Source organism: Notothenia rossii, assembly GCF_949606895.1.
Source record: "Notothenia rossii genome assembly, chromosome: 3".
Classification (NCBI taxonomy): Eukaryota; Metazoa; Chordata; class Actinopteri; order Perciformes; family Nototheniidae; genus Notothenia; species Notothenia rossii.
The window spans coordinates 76483661-76499784 of record NC_136901.1 but is presented as its reverse complement, the minus strand read 5'-3'; the positions used below and the strand labels follow the sequence as shown (position 1 = coordinate 76499784).

The following is a 16124-nucleotide window of genomic DNA, read 5'->3' as shown; positions in this document are numbered from 1 at the left end:
TTAAGTGTTTTAGGGATGCTGAAAACCTCTTAAAATGTTTTCATGAATTAAGATTTAATAGTAGAGGGCCTTGAAATTCCTTTTTCATTTCTTTGGCTTTAATTCGATTTTACTTACCGGCAGAGCAAAATAAAAACTCTCTGGATCCCTTATTTTTAGAATCAACTGAAGTGGCAGCAATTTCTTCATAAATCTTCTGATATTCGGTTCCACAAAGTTCTGTATTAAGTGGCATTGAATTACAAACTTATAGCCGAGTGTTTTCCTATAAGCTGTTTTGGGTGCTCAACTTTGTTCCCTATTAAAGTATTACAGGAGAATATGTTTATATTCCTTGTGGCACTGAACAGTAATGAACATAACATCTTCAGTAGTTACCAAGGAGTCAATCAATACTGTCCAGTTGATATGATATCCTTTTTTTGATAATGATGGACATCTAACCTTAAACATGTTTTTATTGTATTCATGTTTCTGTGGTCTTGTTCTTTTTTCCTAATTTTGTTGTGAAGCACCCTATGAATTGTATTTCTGAAAGGTGCTATACTAAATAAGCGTATTATTATTATCTTAAAATTCCACAAGGAAATGTTGCTTCTTTACAAATAATGTATTGCTTAGTTATTATTATTACACTTTAGACTTGTGTCATCTTTCTTAACAGACACAAGAATCTTCTGATGATCTAAAGGGGCTTATCATTAATATGTATTTTTAAGGAAAGTCAACACTGCTTAAGAAAAGGGAATAAAAGAATCGTCCCGTTGCAAACATCCAGTTTTTTACTTATGAACCTGAGGAATGTACATGGGTAGAATATGAATCCAAAGCCTCTTTCTCTCCCCCGTCTCCCTCCAGGTCTGTGGGTGACTTTGAAGACTCTGGTCGGGGACATAGTTCAGATCCGGAAGGAATACCCTCACCTGGTGGACCGCAGCACCGTGGTGGCCCGCAAGCTGGGCTTCCCGGAGATCATTATGCCGGGAGACGTGCGCAACGACATCTACCTCACCTTACAGGGCGGCGACTTCGACAAATACAACAAGACGACACAGAAAAACGTGGAGGTCATCATGTGGGTCTGCGATGAGGAGGGCAAGGTCATACAGGTGAGCAGCACGAAGAGATGAGGCTGCGGACACACGCGCATATTTAAAGAGAAAAGGGATTAGTGTAAACACACATTGATTTGTGTGTCTGGGATTTGAGGTGGAGTCTGCAGGTAAGAGTGTGTGTGTCTGTGTACCTTATGTGTAGTGTTTAAGAGATTGAGTTGGTTTCGGCCACTGAGCAAACACGGCACTGATCAGGGGCTTATTCACCCCCTCATAGTCAGGGACACAAACGTGGCTTTATCCCAGAATGAAAATCCATTTTTAGGCACACATGGATGAAAATCACACACGCACATATGCACACAAAGTCACAAACATAAAATCCTTCATCTCAATATGACACAAAATTTTTTCTCTCTCTCCCTCTTTCCCAGAACTCCATCTGTTTGGGCGCAGGGGATAAGGTGGTCAGTGAGTACAGATCTGTCATCTACTACCAAGTCAAACAGCCCCGCTGGATGGAGACAATTAAGGTGTGTGTGTGTTTGTGTGTGTGTGAGAGGGAGTTGCAGCGCTAACAATTAAAATAAAGTTTGTGGTAGAATTTTACTTTTTTCTATAGAAACTTATTTTTGTTTTCTTGAAGGTGTCTGATGTTTATGTAGCTTTTGCATTATCCATTTCAAACATAACTACCAAGAAAATAAACCTGTAAAGTTTGAAAATATGTTCTTATATATTTCCTATAATAATGTGTCCTCCAGGTGGCTGTTCCCCTGGAAGAAATGCACAGGATTCATTTACGCTTCATGTTCAGACACCGCTCTTCCCAGGAGTGTGAGTATTGGCCTCTCCGCCTCTCCACTGCTCCCCTGAGCATTATGGGGCACTGCAAACACCGAATGATTGGGAGCAATTTGGAAAATGGCCCAAGCCATCATTACGCACACTTGATTATACAAATCGCTGCTTTTTATTCCACCTCCACCTCCTCCCCTTCTTATGTGTTTCTACCCTCTTTAAATGTATAAACCCGTCTCCTTCATCTCCAGCCAAGGACAAGAGCGAGAAGAACTTTGCCATGGCCTTTGTGCGTCTGATGAAGGACGACGGGACAGTTCTGGAAGATGGACTGCATGACCTTGTAGTCTTCAAGGTCAGAATCAAAAACAGAACCAATGCAGAAAGAAAGCAGACGATCAGGTTCATAGAAAAACAAATCATCATGATGCAAATTTTAGCTCACTGATTTATCTAAAGTGGATGTGCAAGAACCATATCCCATCGTCAAAGCCCCTCTGAGAGTAAAACATGACAGGGTGAGCATTTAATGATGAGAAATGATCCCAGTTTATTTGGATTAAACGGCCATTATTACAATACATCTGGAATAAATGTGTAGGTACAAGTTTAAGTGGCAACATACAAACTGGTAAACAACACAACCAGCGCAATAACTATTTAATGACCAGATATCATTAATAGTTATATTTTCGATAACAGTTAATCAGTTGCAAGTATCATTAAAGAAGACCTAAACATTTAGTGAGTCTGGACCGGAGATTATAGCAACCCAGTTTGAATAAAGCCAAATAGATTTGCTGCCAAATGAGCCAAAGCTAAGATTGAATCCCACTATTGATTAAATGCCAAACGCAATGAAGATGAATTACTCGTGATTTACTCTAAAGACCAAATGGATGGTCCCTATGTGCCCTCTTTCTCGATTATCTCTCGTTATCCCTGCATTCCTCTCGATCTCTGTGCCACTCACTCATTATTACTTACTCTTTTGGCATTTAAGAGGGTAGAGTTGAGGTTTGAGCCCCAAACGAATCTGACCTGACCTACAGTACAGTGAATCATATATAAAAAGTATAGTAGGTAAAGTTTAATCACATTAACAAAACCTATACAAAATAGTAACATAAATCAATTTGATGTTGCTTATTCTCATAGTTTCCGTCTTCTCTATGTGTTCGGTCTATCTCTTCAGCACTTTCAGCAAGAAAAATGCTGTACCAACAGCTGGGGTGGTTTTTGTTTGGGTCTAACCTGTCGTGGCCCCAGTGTTTCTAAAGTTATGAGTTTACAAACCGAAATGGAGTCAGGTAGAAGTAGATAATGCATTGTGATCACAGAGAACAACTGCTGTGGAACCGGCGACTCCAGGTACTGTTTGTCATTTGTTCTTTCAGGGCTGGCCTTATAAATCATTGCCAGTGTATCCAACCCCAGTGTCTCGTACTCCTGTGTTTGCATCACGACAGTCTGACTTAACACAGGAAGTATAATTCCCGTCCCAATGCTGCTGCGTAGCCATCAACCATCTGTGCCATCATTAGCAAGTTTTAGCATTACTGGTGTGTCAACATAATTGTTTTCATCACAATTTGTTGACCATACAAAAAGTGTGGTCCCTCTCAACCTGAAGAGTATGTAGTATGTAGTATGTATATGTAATATGTAGGTATTTAATAAATACATTAATTGTGTTTACTTAATTATCTTTTCGAAGGTTGAGAGAGACTGAAACTTTAGTATGATTACTACATTGTGATGCTGAACATTATTGGGTTGAAAATGACTCCCTTACATTGTTTTCTCAGGGTGACAGCAAGCGCATGGAAGACGTGAACTGCTACCTCTCACTGCCTTCGACCCGCAACAATCACAGCGACAACCACAAGGGGTCAGTGCTGAGTCGCAGCTCCAGCAACGTGTCCGGGAGTGGAGGCCTGTCCGTCAGCTCCAGAGACAGCTTCTGCACCTCCACCCTGGTCTGCTCCACCAAGCTCACCCAGAATGGTAGGTGTATGTGTGTTTCTGTGCGTGGGGGGCAGGTGTGGAATATTCGAATAGCTCCTTTTTGACATTGTGTTATAAATTCATCAACTCTGGAGACTTGGAAGGGCAAAACATTTATTTCAGAAACATGCATGCACGTACACTACGCACACACGCTCACAAAAGTTGAAGAAAGGTCACGACAGAAATTATGAGGAGGAACGTATTTGAAATTAATCCTGACATGTTAAAAAAAACATTAATTAACATCTTTCAACAGAGTAATAAGGGCATGCCAAGACAATGAATCATCTGTTGGCTGATAAATTGGTAGAGGACACATCCGCTGCTTAGGAGTTTTCTTTATTTCTGAAAACATGACTGGTCTGAATACCATATTCTCTTGAGCTTACTGTTTGGGAAAGACATATTTCTCTTCAGAACAACAACATAATTAGTAGTGAAATGCAGATAAACGGCAACCCTGGGGCAATAGCTGAAAGGTCCAGTGAGATATAAAGATGTCCAGTCAATTAATAAAGAATCAACTGTATATTAATCTGGTTGTGTGTGTGTGTGTGTGTGTGTGTGTGTGTGTGTGTGTGTGTGTGTGTGTGTGTGTGTGTGTGTGTGTGTGTGTGTGTGTGTGTGTGTGTGTGTGTGTGTGTAAAATGTTACAGCCATGGGCTAGTAAGCACAGGCTAGTGGGAACTGTGTGTATACATGGGTTTGATTAGTGAGGAGTGTGTCATTTTGTCCTACACACTCTGGCAGGCAGCCACACAAGCAGACTCACACACTGAAGTGCACAACAACAAATACACACACACACAATGCACGTACTTTCCAGACAGTATGGTGCATCAGGCACAGGTGCAGGGAAACAGCTGTTACTGAGGAAGCCAGTCCATCACTATAATGAACATTATCCTGCAATATTAATCACCTGTACCACAAACACACTCAAACTGACACACACACAAAGACACTCTCAGGCATGCATGCACACAGTGTGGTAAGGGGCCACCCAGCAGATGTGCGGCTTGGCTTGGTGAGTCAGGAATTATTGGACAGAAAAAGCAATGAGCTTCAAGCAGGCAGCCCTGCAGGGACGGGGAAATCTGCCCCATGTCAAACTGTAGCAGAATTAATGACAGAAACTGTGGATTTAAATGTTCAGCTTAAAGTCTGAGCAGAGGAACAGGGAGTGTCCACATGACACATCATCACTAGACGAATGGCTGTACTTATACATAAGAGACGGATTTACTAAATAATATCTATGTATTGAATATATTATTTAGTTTAAGATTCGGCAACATTCACATTTTTGTTCTTTCAATCTTTATTGTTCTTTCTTACCTCTTGGTCTGCTCCTACTTGTGCTTACTTTCTGCTACAGAAACCTTTGAAATATCAGTGTTCCGCTCCTTAAGGAGATGTGTGCAATGTCTTTCCATGTTCCTTCCTCTTTTTTGTTTTATGTTCTTTCCCTTTGTTTTGGAGAGAATCTTCCAATCCTCTTAAAACCTGCTCAACTTGAAAATGTAACTCCATTGACATATTTTTAGCTTCAAACTTTATTTGTAACTTTAACCAATGCTACGACACTATGAGACATAAAACCATGAGTTGGCTTTTCATATACTTTAAAGTTTTAACTTTATCACAATTTCCTTTTATGCCCTTTTCTGAGTTTAAAACGGCTGTGAGTTGTGGTGCGTAGATTGTGTCGCATCACATAGCCTGCGATGTCCCCAACTTGATCTATTATTTTTACACATTTTTTCATACTTATAGTTTTCAGAACTTTCACTTCTCAAGCACGATCTTATATTATGTAGGTTACGCACTAACCAGGATACAGAAGCTCACACACGCTGATTGGATTTTCATAGTAAGAGCCCCAAGTGGGTAATAAGTATTTATCAGGGAGTCTTGCACAACACTTGATTTTTTAAGGGGACCAGCTGTGCTCATGTCTGGACTTTTTAAGTTTTTTTTCACATTTCAATTTCCAATTTGTATTACTTCTGTATTACTTCATCTGCATTTTCTGCAGGAAATTCCATTACTAGTTTTATTGTGGCTGTAAATAACAATAACTTTACTGATTCATTAATTTATGGTTACTTTGTACGTCTATCAGCAATTTACCTTGTGTAAATGCTATTTACATAAAATGGATAAATAACAGATACAGGAGTCTAGGCATGCTTCGTATTATGTAAATCCAAACCACAAAGTAGTAATTTCACAAAGATATGAAATGGAGAAAAGCAGCAGATTGCTGAATATCATATTGTTGCCAATCTTTTCTGTCGAGTAGACCATACATTAAGTATTTTCTACAACTCTTATTTCATTACAGCGTAACTGTTTATCAACACCAACTTCTTATCTTACTAATTATGTTAAAAGTGCAGTTGATATGTATTCTGTCACATGTTCAAGGGAACATAGTGAAAATACTCAATTGAGAAAATTACAGTCTTTCACGACGCATTTGGAACACATTTCCATTTTAGCAGCTTTAATCAGCATCTAGTTTTGAGCTAGACAGCTGCGTTTAAGACAGCTGAACAGTAAATGTACTCTGTGGGTCTCTTCTCTCCAGTGGGCCTGCTGGGGCTGCTCAAGTGGAGGAGTCGACCCGAACTCCTCAAAGAAAACCTTGAGAAACTCAAAATGATTGATGGAGAGGAGGTGGTCAAGGTCAGTGCTGTGAATACAAGTGTGTCTTTACATTAAGTGTGCAGACTGACATGTGTGTGATCTCACTCTCTTTTTCTGGATGTATGGGTTTTAGTTTCTGCAGGACACTCTGGATGCCTTGTTCAGCATCATGATGGAACACTCTCAGACTGACGACTATGACATACTTGTTTTTGACGCCTTGGTGAGTTTGTGGTGTTTGTTTACACAGATAATGTCGTGTATGTCTCTGTGTGTGTGTGGCCTGTCACCAGATACAGCTGAATGTGTGACATCTTGGCGTACCTATCCACCTTTTTCTAAATAAACATGTCTATCAGATGATTGTGCATAACTTCCTATCTGCCTTGTAAATGTATACTCCCATTTGACCATGTAGCTCTCTCTGTCTCTCTTGTGTCTGCCAGATATACATCATAGCTCTGATTGCTGATAGGAAGTTCCAGCACTTCAACACAGTGTTGGAGGCCTACATCAAGCAGCATTTCAGCGCTACACTCGCATACAAGTAAGTCACTTCCTGGATCACAGACCACTTCCTTTCATCTCATTCTGTTTCAGTGTTCATGCGTTTCCTGAATGACAGAAGCCACTGTTCTCACAATGTGTTCTTGTTGCATCATATTGTAATGTTTTATATTCTGAACAAAATGTCTACACCTTTTCTCAGTAGGATCATTTATAAGTGCTCCAAAAATAGAAAGCAAAGACATCTCTCTACTCATCTGCCACAGGAGACTTTATTATCAATTCAACTGAATGAGCTGGCTATTTAAGGTTTAAGTCATTTTACTGTGGCCTCCATCAACTGTCAGCTGAATACTTAATTTGAAACATTTATTCTCCTTTTGTGGGAAAATACAAGCGCTGCAGTGTATCAGCAATGTTCCCTGTTTGCGTTTCAAATGAAGGGTTATCTGATCTTTCCCCACCCCTTGGCATTTACGAAATCTTTAAAATCCCATTAGATAATAAAAAAATGCTCTGTCATCAAGCCAAAAAACAGATTGTCTTGTGTTTCTTATGCCCTTGCCACACGAGGACGAAAACGATAACGGACCGCAATCGTTATCAAAAAAGTATTCCGTCCACACGCAACAGGCACCAGAAACGTGTCCGTTCACACGAGACCGCTCGAAAGCGCTGGAGACGCTGTAGTACATATGCCAGGCCTGTACGTGGCGCTGTAGTCCTGCACAAAAGCAGCAAAGAAGACTTCCCACGCATGGTTGCCATGGTTACCATGGTTGCCATGGTTGCCATGGTTGCCCTTCTGTTTATTCTCCGCTGTGGACACTAGCTCTTTTTCTCCCTCCCCGAGGTAAGCGTTTGCTCCTACTCTCCGGTAGTCCTCCAGCAGATGAAAAACACCCACCTCTCCGCCTCTTCCAAGGGACGAGGGGACCGTACGGCAGAGTTTCAGTTAGATTTTTTTTCGCCGGTCAACATGTCCGTTAAAGTTTAAATCTTCCGGACAAAATTAGAAAAGTGCCGGTCAAAGGTCTTCTTTGTTATTTATTGAGCTTTAGAACAAATGAATAACGACTCTATATAAGAGTAAAACACGGAGCCTCTCTTTTCCTCCCCCTCTTCTGAGAGCCCAGCAGCTGATCTCTGAGCAGGAGAGGCGGGGCTATTGCGTCATCGTTATCAGGACATGATCGTATAGGCGTAAACACGGAGCCGTTTGCCCCCCCAGAGCGATTTGTTTGCGGATCTACCCACCTAGGGACCCGTTATCGTTTTCTGCGTTTCCGTGTCGGCCTCGTGTGGCCGAACCGTCTATCTGATAGTGAACTGTAGCAGATACGACCGTTTTCCTCCTCGTGTGGCAAGCCCCATAGAAAGTTGGACAGAACAGTTTAAAGTACACTACCAGAAACACACACAGTACAATCATGTGGGTTGTCTGAATCACATTCACAAAACTGTCAGTTGGGCCAATACCATTCTTCATATACAAGTTTTATACCTTTTTTGGTAAAATGAATGTCACCTGAAGATCCAATGTTAAAAGGAAAATCGGCCATCTTTAGCGTGGATCACTCATTGTTAATGATAAATGTAAAGTGAAGCAATACATTTTTTAAGTGGATGCTCCAGTATATTGATATATTTGTCTGCCTCCCAAAGGATCCCCACCAGCCTTATCCTCTTTCCAGGCAGCTTCTGTCTCTCTCCACTGCATTTCTTTCAAATGCTCAAATAAATACAGCTGGTATCCGAGTCAGTCTAAAAACTGTAAACACGATTCTTCTATAACATTTCCTGTACCCCTGCAATCTGGGATTCTATATTTAGCTGTGCGACACGTAGATAGATCCGTTTTAAAGCAGTTTTCTGAGCACGCCCCCTGGCTACCCAGATAAGGAGTCTGTGACCTCACCACTAGATGCCACTAAATCCAACACACATCATTGTATCCACCTTCCACTGTAGGTCGGTGTGCGAGGGCCTTTTGCAGCACTTGACTGAACAGGATTACCGTTTTAACCCTGCCTCTGTGGAGTGGCAGCTGAAGCACTCAGACATGCACCCAAACACATCTGCCTGCTCCTTACTCTCTGTTAATTTACTTAACTTTATTCAGTGAGTGAGACACAATATTATTTTGCATTGCCAAAGCTTCAGTTAGGGAATTAAAAGCATTTTTCAATCTTCCTGCCCTCTCTGCTGTCTCTCCATCACTCCATCCCTACCCTGCCATTGTGTTGGTGTTCACCCTCTTTAAAAGGGTCACTACAGCTTAACGCCTGCCAGCCCAGAGGCTGTTACGTAAAGCCCTCAAACCCCCTCTCAATACCTTTTAAACTGCCTATCGCTTGCTTTAAAATAATTATAAATCCTCCTGTGATCGCATTCAAGCCATGCGCTAAAACAAAACCAGGGAAGACTGAAGGGTAATATTGTAGATAATATATAAAAAGGCCAACCTGACAGCAGTGAGGACAGATTAAAGTTCACTTTTCTAATGGGACTTTTATTGTTTAAGAGGATTGGGTAGATTTATAAAAGTAAGTGAGTGATCCCCTGTTGCTTTTCATGAAATAGAGCCATCACAAAGCCAAAACTCTCGGCCCATTTTAGGCCTACAGTACTGTCTTATTTTGAATGAATGTCATGTCATTGAGATTAGGCCGTGGGAGATTGGGAAGAGAAATAGTTCATAAACTTAGACTGAACTCTGTGCCACCCACACCTCTCCAACTGCTTCGACACATAGGAATATTCAGGTGTGTCTAAAGACGGCTGTGGGGAGTGCATGTGTTGGAGAATGATATTCCACCGTGCGTCTGGCGGTGTCTGTGAGCTGTGTGAAAGGTACATCTGTTGAGGTGTGAAATACTATTTTGCCATTTTTACGGCTCAACCTCCCTGCCAGTCTTCCTCTCTCTCTGTCTTTCACTCTCACTCTGCTGAACTCCGTCTTTCTGCTCTATGGAAGTGAAAAATGGAGTTGGTGATTAATTTCCCAACCTGTGGATCGTCAGAAAAGGAGTGACAATTCTGACTGGATGATTTGAATTTGCTCCTTTTCTCCCTTCCCCTTATGTCTGGATTCTGTTTCCCATTCTACCTTTCTAACCCCCCCAATTCTATTGCTAATATCATTTTCTCCCAGGAAGCTGATGTCGGTGTTGAAGAGGTATCTGGACGTGTCCAGCCGAGGCGAACAGTGTGAGCCCATCCTCAGAACCCTCAAAGCCCTCGAGTACATCTTCAAGTTCATCGTCCGATCACGCATGCTCTACTCCCAGTAAGTGTCTGTGTACCTTTTTGTTGACTGACCATTATGTTAATACCTGTTCAATTTCTTTTAGGACCCACAATAATGCAAATAGACATTCTTGACCCCACACAGAACCCAGTGACTCAGCAGGAGTAATCGGTTTTGACAGTTCTGTGTGAGCAGGCTGCTGATTCGAGCACTATTGTTGCTAATGAGCATTGATGATGAAGTTCAGCGGCCGAATTAGAGCTAATGTCAGCGCAGGGCTGCTGAATGGGCAGCCAACGAAACACCAGGCAGGCAAAGTGCCTGCAAAGAGAGACTTATGACGCCCACTGTGCTGAGCCAAGAGCTGCACCGTAAGATCATTGTAAACACCATTTATAACTGCAGCGCAAAAACTGATGCTGACAGATCCGAAACATGTAGCACAACAAGGGGTGTGTGACTTGCCTATGGGTGACGTGTGTGTGTGTTTGATAAATAAGGCGCAGTCGTGTGACTGAGTGCTTGCTCATGAACAGAATGAAAGGTGTATGTTTGAATTGTTGTGGTGTATGCCTTTGTTAGTAATTAGGTTTTAGTTTTTTTTTGTCTGTGGGTTTATGTGTTTGGTATTCGAAATAAAATGGTCAATGAAGGTCTTTCTTTTTAATCTTCTCGGGGGCATCGACGGCTGTGTTGAAATTGGTGTGTTTTTCTATCAGTGTGCTGGATCTGTTTGTTGGTTTATTCAATGTGTTTGGATTTGTGTGAATGCATTAGTGTGGTTTTCCCAAGTGAGTGAGTGTGTGTTTATGTGCATGTACAACTGTCCACTAACCTTTGTGTGTTTGTTTGTGTGTGTGTTTGCGTGTGTGTTTGCGTTAGGGCTGCACGATTTGGGGAAATAATCTAATTGCGATTTTTCTGACAGATATTGCGATTCGATTTGCGATATTTGTTTTTAAGCGACCCAACGGAAGTTTATTGTAAAATGCGGCCATGTCTTCGGCTAGGAAGGTCACATCAACGTGCTCCCGTCTCTAGCACCCCCGCAGCCCGAGCCACGGGTGAAAGAACTAAACTTACACGAAACTTCCGTTGGGTTGCTTTAAATTCAAGCTTCAGTTTAAGATTCACCCTGTAATAGAAACATGTGATGGAGCATTACTAACCTGACTCAGATGGTTTGTTTCACCAAACCATGGTTTGTTTCACCAGACCATGTAGGAGAGCTCCATTGGAAGCCATTTGGAAAAGTATTTCAAAAATACTTGGCAGGTGATGGGATCAATCTGTCTATCACCTTCTATCATGGGCCACTTCTGATTGGTTAACAATGGCTGGTACATGTGGAGCACAGCACTTCTGATTGGTGTGGATGACTGTCACACAAGAAGAAACAAATAAATAAACGTTTTTAAAAGAAATCGCAGGCTTTGCGATTTGATAATCGCATCATTTGAAATTGCGATTTCAATTTAAAATCGATCAATCGTTCAGCCCTAGTTTGCGTGTTCCACTGCTCCTGGATTGACTGAGCTTCTGTCCCCAGCCTCCCAATGGTATCTCTGAACTGATAAAACTCACTCCCTTCTCTCTTTTCTTCTATCTGTCGCCCTCCACCTACCTGCAGCCGATAACTTCTTCTTGCTCTGCATATAAAGTTTTCACATTGACGTTTTTCCTCCTTGTCATGCCAACGGAGAATTGGGTATTCAAGGGAGCCAGTGGTTCTTTAGGTGCACCTGTAAGGTCCCATCATCATCAAGACTACCACTCATAAATAGTTAAATAGACGGCACTGAAGATGTATTAGCTTGTCAAACCGACTTTGTGTTCAAGCAAACTCTATTAGAAACGCGTGATGTTTGCTTCAAAAATATGTAAGGCACGCTGTACCAGATTTTGCTCTTTCCTTCACCTTCTGTCTGTCCTTCAGGCCCTGCAGCTTTCACATTACTTCCACTAGTCTAGTTTATCAGGTGTGTGTTTCCTTTTTCCTTCCCCCGGAGCCCTTGCTCTATATTTCTCCTCCTGTCTAACCCTTTCCTCGTCCCCCTTCTTTCCATCCCTTTTTCTCCTCTTTAGGTTTACCTTCTATCTTTACTTCATTCCTCCTTTTTAAACATTCTCCCTCTCTCCAAAGCGAAAGCACACAGCGTTCACATTTTCACAGACAAAATAAGTATGTTTTTCTAATATCAATATATGTTCTTATTAATGCAGTTAGGATTCTGTTAGGACATCTGCTCTGTTTTCCATGAGAAGCATTTTTCAGACTTTTCTTCAGGGTCTTTCACTCCATTTCTGTTGATACCCTGCCCTTCATGGCTCTCTCCGTATATCTTCAGTATTTGTTTGCTGAGCAGTCTAATGTATATGTGTTACCGCTCTTCTGTGCGTGTGATTGATGTGTGTGTTTGTGTGTTTGTGAGCACAGTGTGTACTGTGTACTTTTATACAGCTCTGGAAAAGACCATTCCACATTTTCTCTAAATCTCAATCTCTACATGTATGGCAGACATTCCATTATTTTATCTGTTGAATTCCAACATGGATAAATGTTGTCAGTAGTTTAGAGAATAAAAACAAAACAAATTGTTTTACTCAAACACATATCTATAAAGAGTAAAACTAGAGAAACTGATCATTTTGTAGTGGTGTCTTCATTTTACTCAGAGCTATATATATGTGGTGTGAGTTCTCAACCTGGTGTTATGACACCATCTCTGACCCCGATGCATCCAGACATCATCTCTTTACACACACCCACACTCACACACATATTCATGCACAGACAGGGCCTGTGGATTAAGCAGGACACTGGGTCTGTCATCATAACTGTACTCTGCAAAGCGGCCAGTGATAATACCGCCGTGTGTTACCGCATAATCCCTCCCCGCACATGCTACATTTGCTGTGTGCCACATGCTAATCCTTCCCTCCAGAACCCAACACTTCTATTGTAATTAATAACTGCAAAGCTCCACTGAATCACACAGAGATAGTGAGATGGGGGGGAAGGAAAGATGGATGAGAGAGACGTTTCCTTGGGGTGGAGGAAGTTAAACTCGAGCGATGGTAGAGGAATATGTGGGTGTTTGTTTGTGATGTGAAAAAGCAGCAACAAAGATCACCCAAAGTCAGAGGAGGGTTGTTATAATCACTGCAGTTGGTACTTATCAATGTTTACTTTAACCTTGTCCACATAATACTTTATTAGTTTGCAGCACTTTGGAATAGAATTCATTGATTTACAAGTCTGCACAGAGTTGGAGAATAATTACATTGCCAGAATGACTTCTTTGTCTTACAACTTTATATGTTAAATAAAATATTGACCGTAAGCTTTACATGTATAGCACCTTCACTTTGAATATATTTTAAACTATATTATTAAAGAAAGAAGCGAGGACCTGCAACCAATTCAGTTGACTCACAATTTCCATAAAAACACAGTTTTGTTAGTTTGTGCGTTACACTCAATATTTGTTACATAATGTTGATCAAAGATTTTTTAAATAAGGCTGTTTTTGCCTTCATCTATATTCAACTTGAGTTTATTGCCAGCCATCTTTGTTTTTACACTTTGTGTCTTATTTTCTCTCCCCACCTTCCCACCTCAATGATTATTCTCCTCCCTGTTGTTTCCTCTCATCTTTCAGTTCCTACCTCCATCCTTTACTCCATTCCCCTTTCTAATCGTGTCTTGTTTTCTAATGTTTGCCTCATTCATCAGAAAATCATTCAGTTTTTCCTGTTGCATTTCCATTGATGTCCTCCTCCTCCTCCTCCTCCTCCTCCTCCTCCTCCTCCTAGGCTGTACGAGGGGAAGGAGCAGGCGGAGTTTGAAGAGTCGCTGAGGAGGCTCTTTGAATCCATCAACAGCCTGATGAGGACAGACTACACCACCACTCTGCTGCTCAGGGTAATCATACGTCTTCACCTTGAACCCCATTCTTCATCACCCAGCTCTCATTTTTACCTTTTTTCATCCTTATGCTCTATTATTATTATTTTTTTTTACATGTACCTGTCTGGTTCTGATTTATCTTCTTCCTCCTCAATCCCAAACTTCTCTAATGCGATCACTATTCTGCTGCTTAAAGACATACAAACAGATCAAGTCACAGAAAGTTAAGCAGAAGAACTAGTGGCCCTGTAAAACATAAAATAGATATTTTCTCACACTTCTGATCAGAAGTTATTTGATGGCAAAGTCACCTTCTGTTCACCAACATCTTCCACAGGATTTCAAGACAGCTTTTTAACAGTGTTTACTTGTCCTGTGTGTGTGTGTGTGTTTCATCAGGTCGCTGCTCTGAAGTACCTGCCAACAGTCCTGCATGATGTTGAGAAAGTGTTTGATGCCAAACTTCTCAGGTAAGCTTGCCTTTAAACACTCAGGCACACCAACTCACGCACACATACACGCACGCACGCACGCGCACGCACGCACGCACGCACGCACGCACGCACGCACGCACGCACACACACACACACACACACACACACACACACACCAGCTCCTTATCTTTGGTCTCATTCAGTGACACTGACAGAGGAGGGGAGCTTTCAGTTCAGCTGAGGTTTTAGTCTTGGCTTTCTTCAGTGACCCCCATCCTTCTGTCCCACACCTTCCGCCCTGGTTCAGCCGCACCTTCTTCATCAGGTGATGCAAATCTCATCAAACTGACATACACGCAAGGACACACAATCTGCGCCTCCTCCTTATGCCCCTGAGTGAATTGACAATTGCAGTGAAACCATGAGACAAAACCCATTTGAACTCCTTCTCTCAGGCTCTCATCCTCCTAACGAGCGAAATTACTTGGAATGGCTAGTTTAACCTCTCTTTGACCCCGAATCAGTGTATATACCTCAGCAGTATTTAAGGCACTTTGTTTGTCCTCTAGCAATTCCACAACCTAACAATGATCCATTCTCTTGGTATGACCTTTTTACCTTACCAAAAGATGTTAATTGATGTTTACCTACCAGCAATGTTCCATTTTAAACACCCTTATCCTCACAGTTGTGCTTTTCACCTTTCTGTGATCCGTGTGCCTTTGTGTGTTTGTGGATTATCCACATCTGCCTACTTAAGTCCCTGTAGTGGCTCGATGTCAACACAGTGTCACGAAGGTGCTACCTAACACCTGCCACACAGACCAGAACTCGCAAATACAACGGTAGAAAGGCGATGAAGGTTATAGAGTTTCAAAATCAGTGCATATATTCTCACTTTCTGTCATTCAATTTCTCTTTTTCTCTTCCACACACTCATGCCTCCCGTCTTCTGCGTTTCTTTACCCACATGCAAAAATATACAGAGCCATCTGCACTTGAAAGTAAGGTCCCCATTGCGTTCCTGATCAGAACGGCCTCAGGCAGAGTTTCCAAAAGCATGCTGTGTGAATTACAATCAGTGCGAAATAGGTGTGTCTCAGCCTCGGTATAGTCACATTCCTGCACCTTGTAAACTCACCTATGGTGTGATCCGCCGAGCATACAAACACAGACATTGTCAGCTATGCCTGTGTTTTGTTTGCTCTAGTTGTCCTTTGTTTGTCCATGTGGGAATATGCTGACATTTTGGGTTTTAATTACATTCTACTCAGATGATTACTGGGCCTGATAAGTCAGCCTCTGGGCCCAGCCTGTCCTCCTGCCAGCTTATGCACACCAAAAGTTAAACAAACCTTTTGTTGTGTTTGTTAGCGGGGGTTGTGCAGTTCATTTTTAATACCATCAGTGACAGTGCTGTTGCAGCCTGTATGCCATCAGTTAAGTAGACAGAAACAAAGTGTGATACAAACAAGTAGACACAGGGTTTGCCATGCTGTGAGTAT

At 41.7% G+C, this 16124-nt stretch overlaps 1 protein-coding gene across 1 annotated transcript in view; it reads left to right on the top strand.

Moving 5' to 3' along the window:
* dock2 (dedicator of cytokinesis 2) overlaps nt 1–16124 on the top strand; it is a 101700-nt gene that overhangs the window by 8252 nt on the left and 77324 nt on the right. The window contains exons 13-23 of the mRNA XM_079672754.1: nt 859–1109; nt 1490–1588; nt 1820–1892; nt 2108–2211; nt 3665–3863; nt 6460–6557; nt 6652–6741; nt 6965–7065; nt 10180–10314; nt 14092–14200; nt 14585–14655. Coding sequence (XP_079528880.1) covers nt 859–1109; nt 1490–1588; nt 1820–1892; nt 2108–2211; nt 3665–3863; nt 6460–6557; nt 6652–6741; nt 6965–7065; nt 10180–10314; nt 14092–14200; nt 14585–14655 — 1330 coding nt within the window. The remainder of the gene's footprint in view (nt 1–858; nt 1110–1489; nt 1589–1819; nt 1893–2107; nt 2212–3664; nt 3864–6459; nt 6558–6651; nt 6742–6964; nt 7066–10179; nt 10315–14091; nt 14201–14584; nt 14656–16124) is intronic.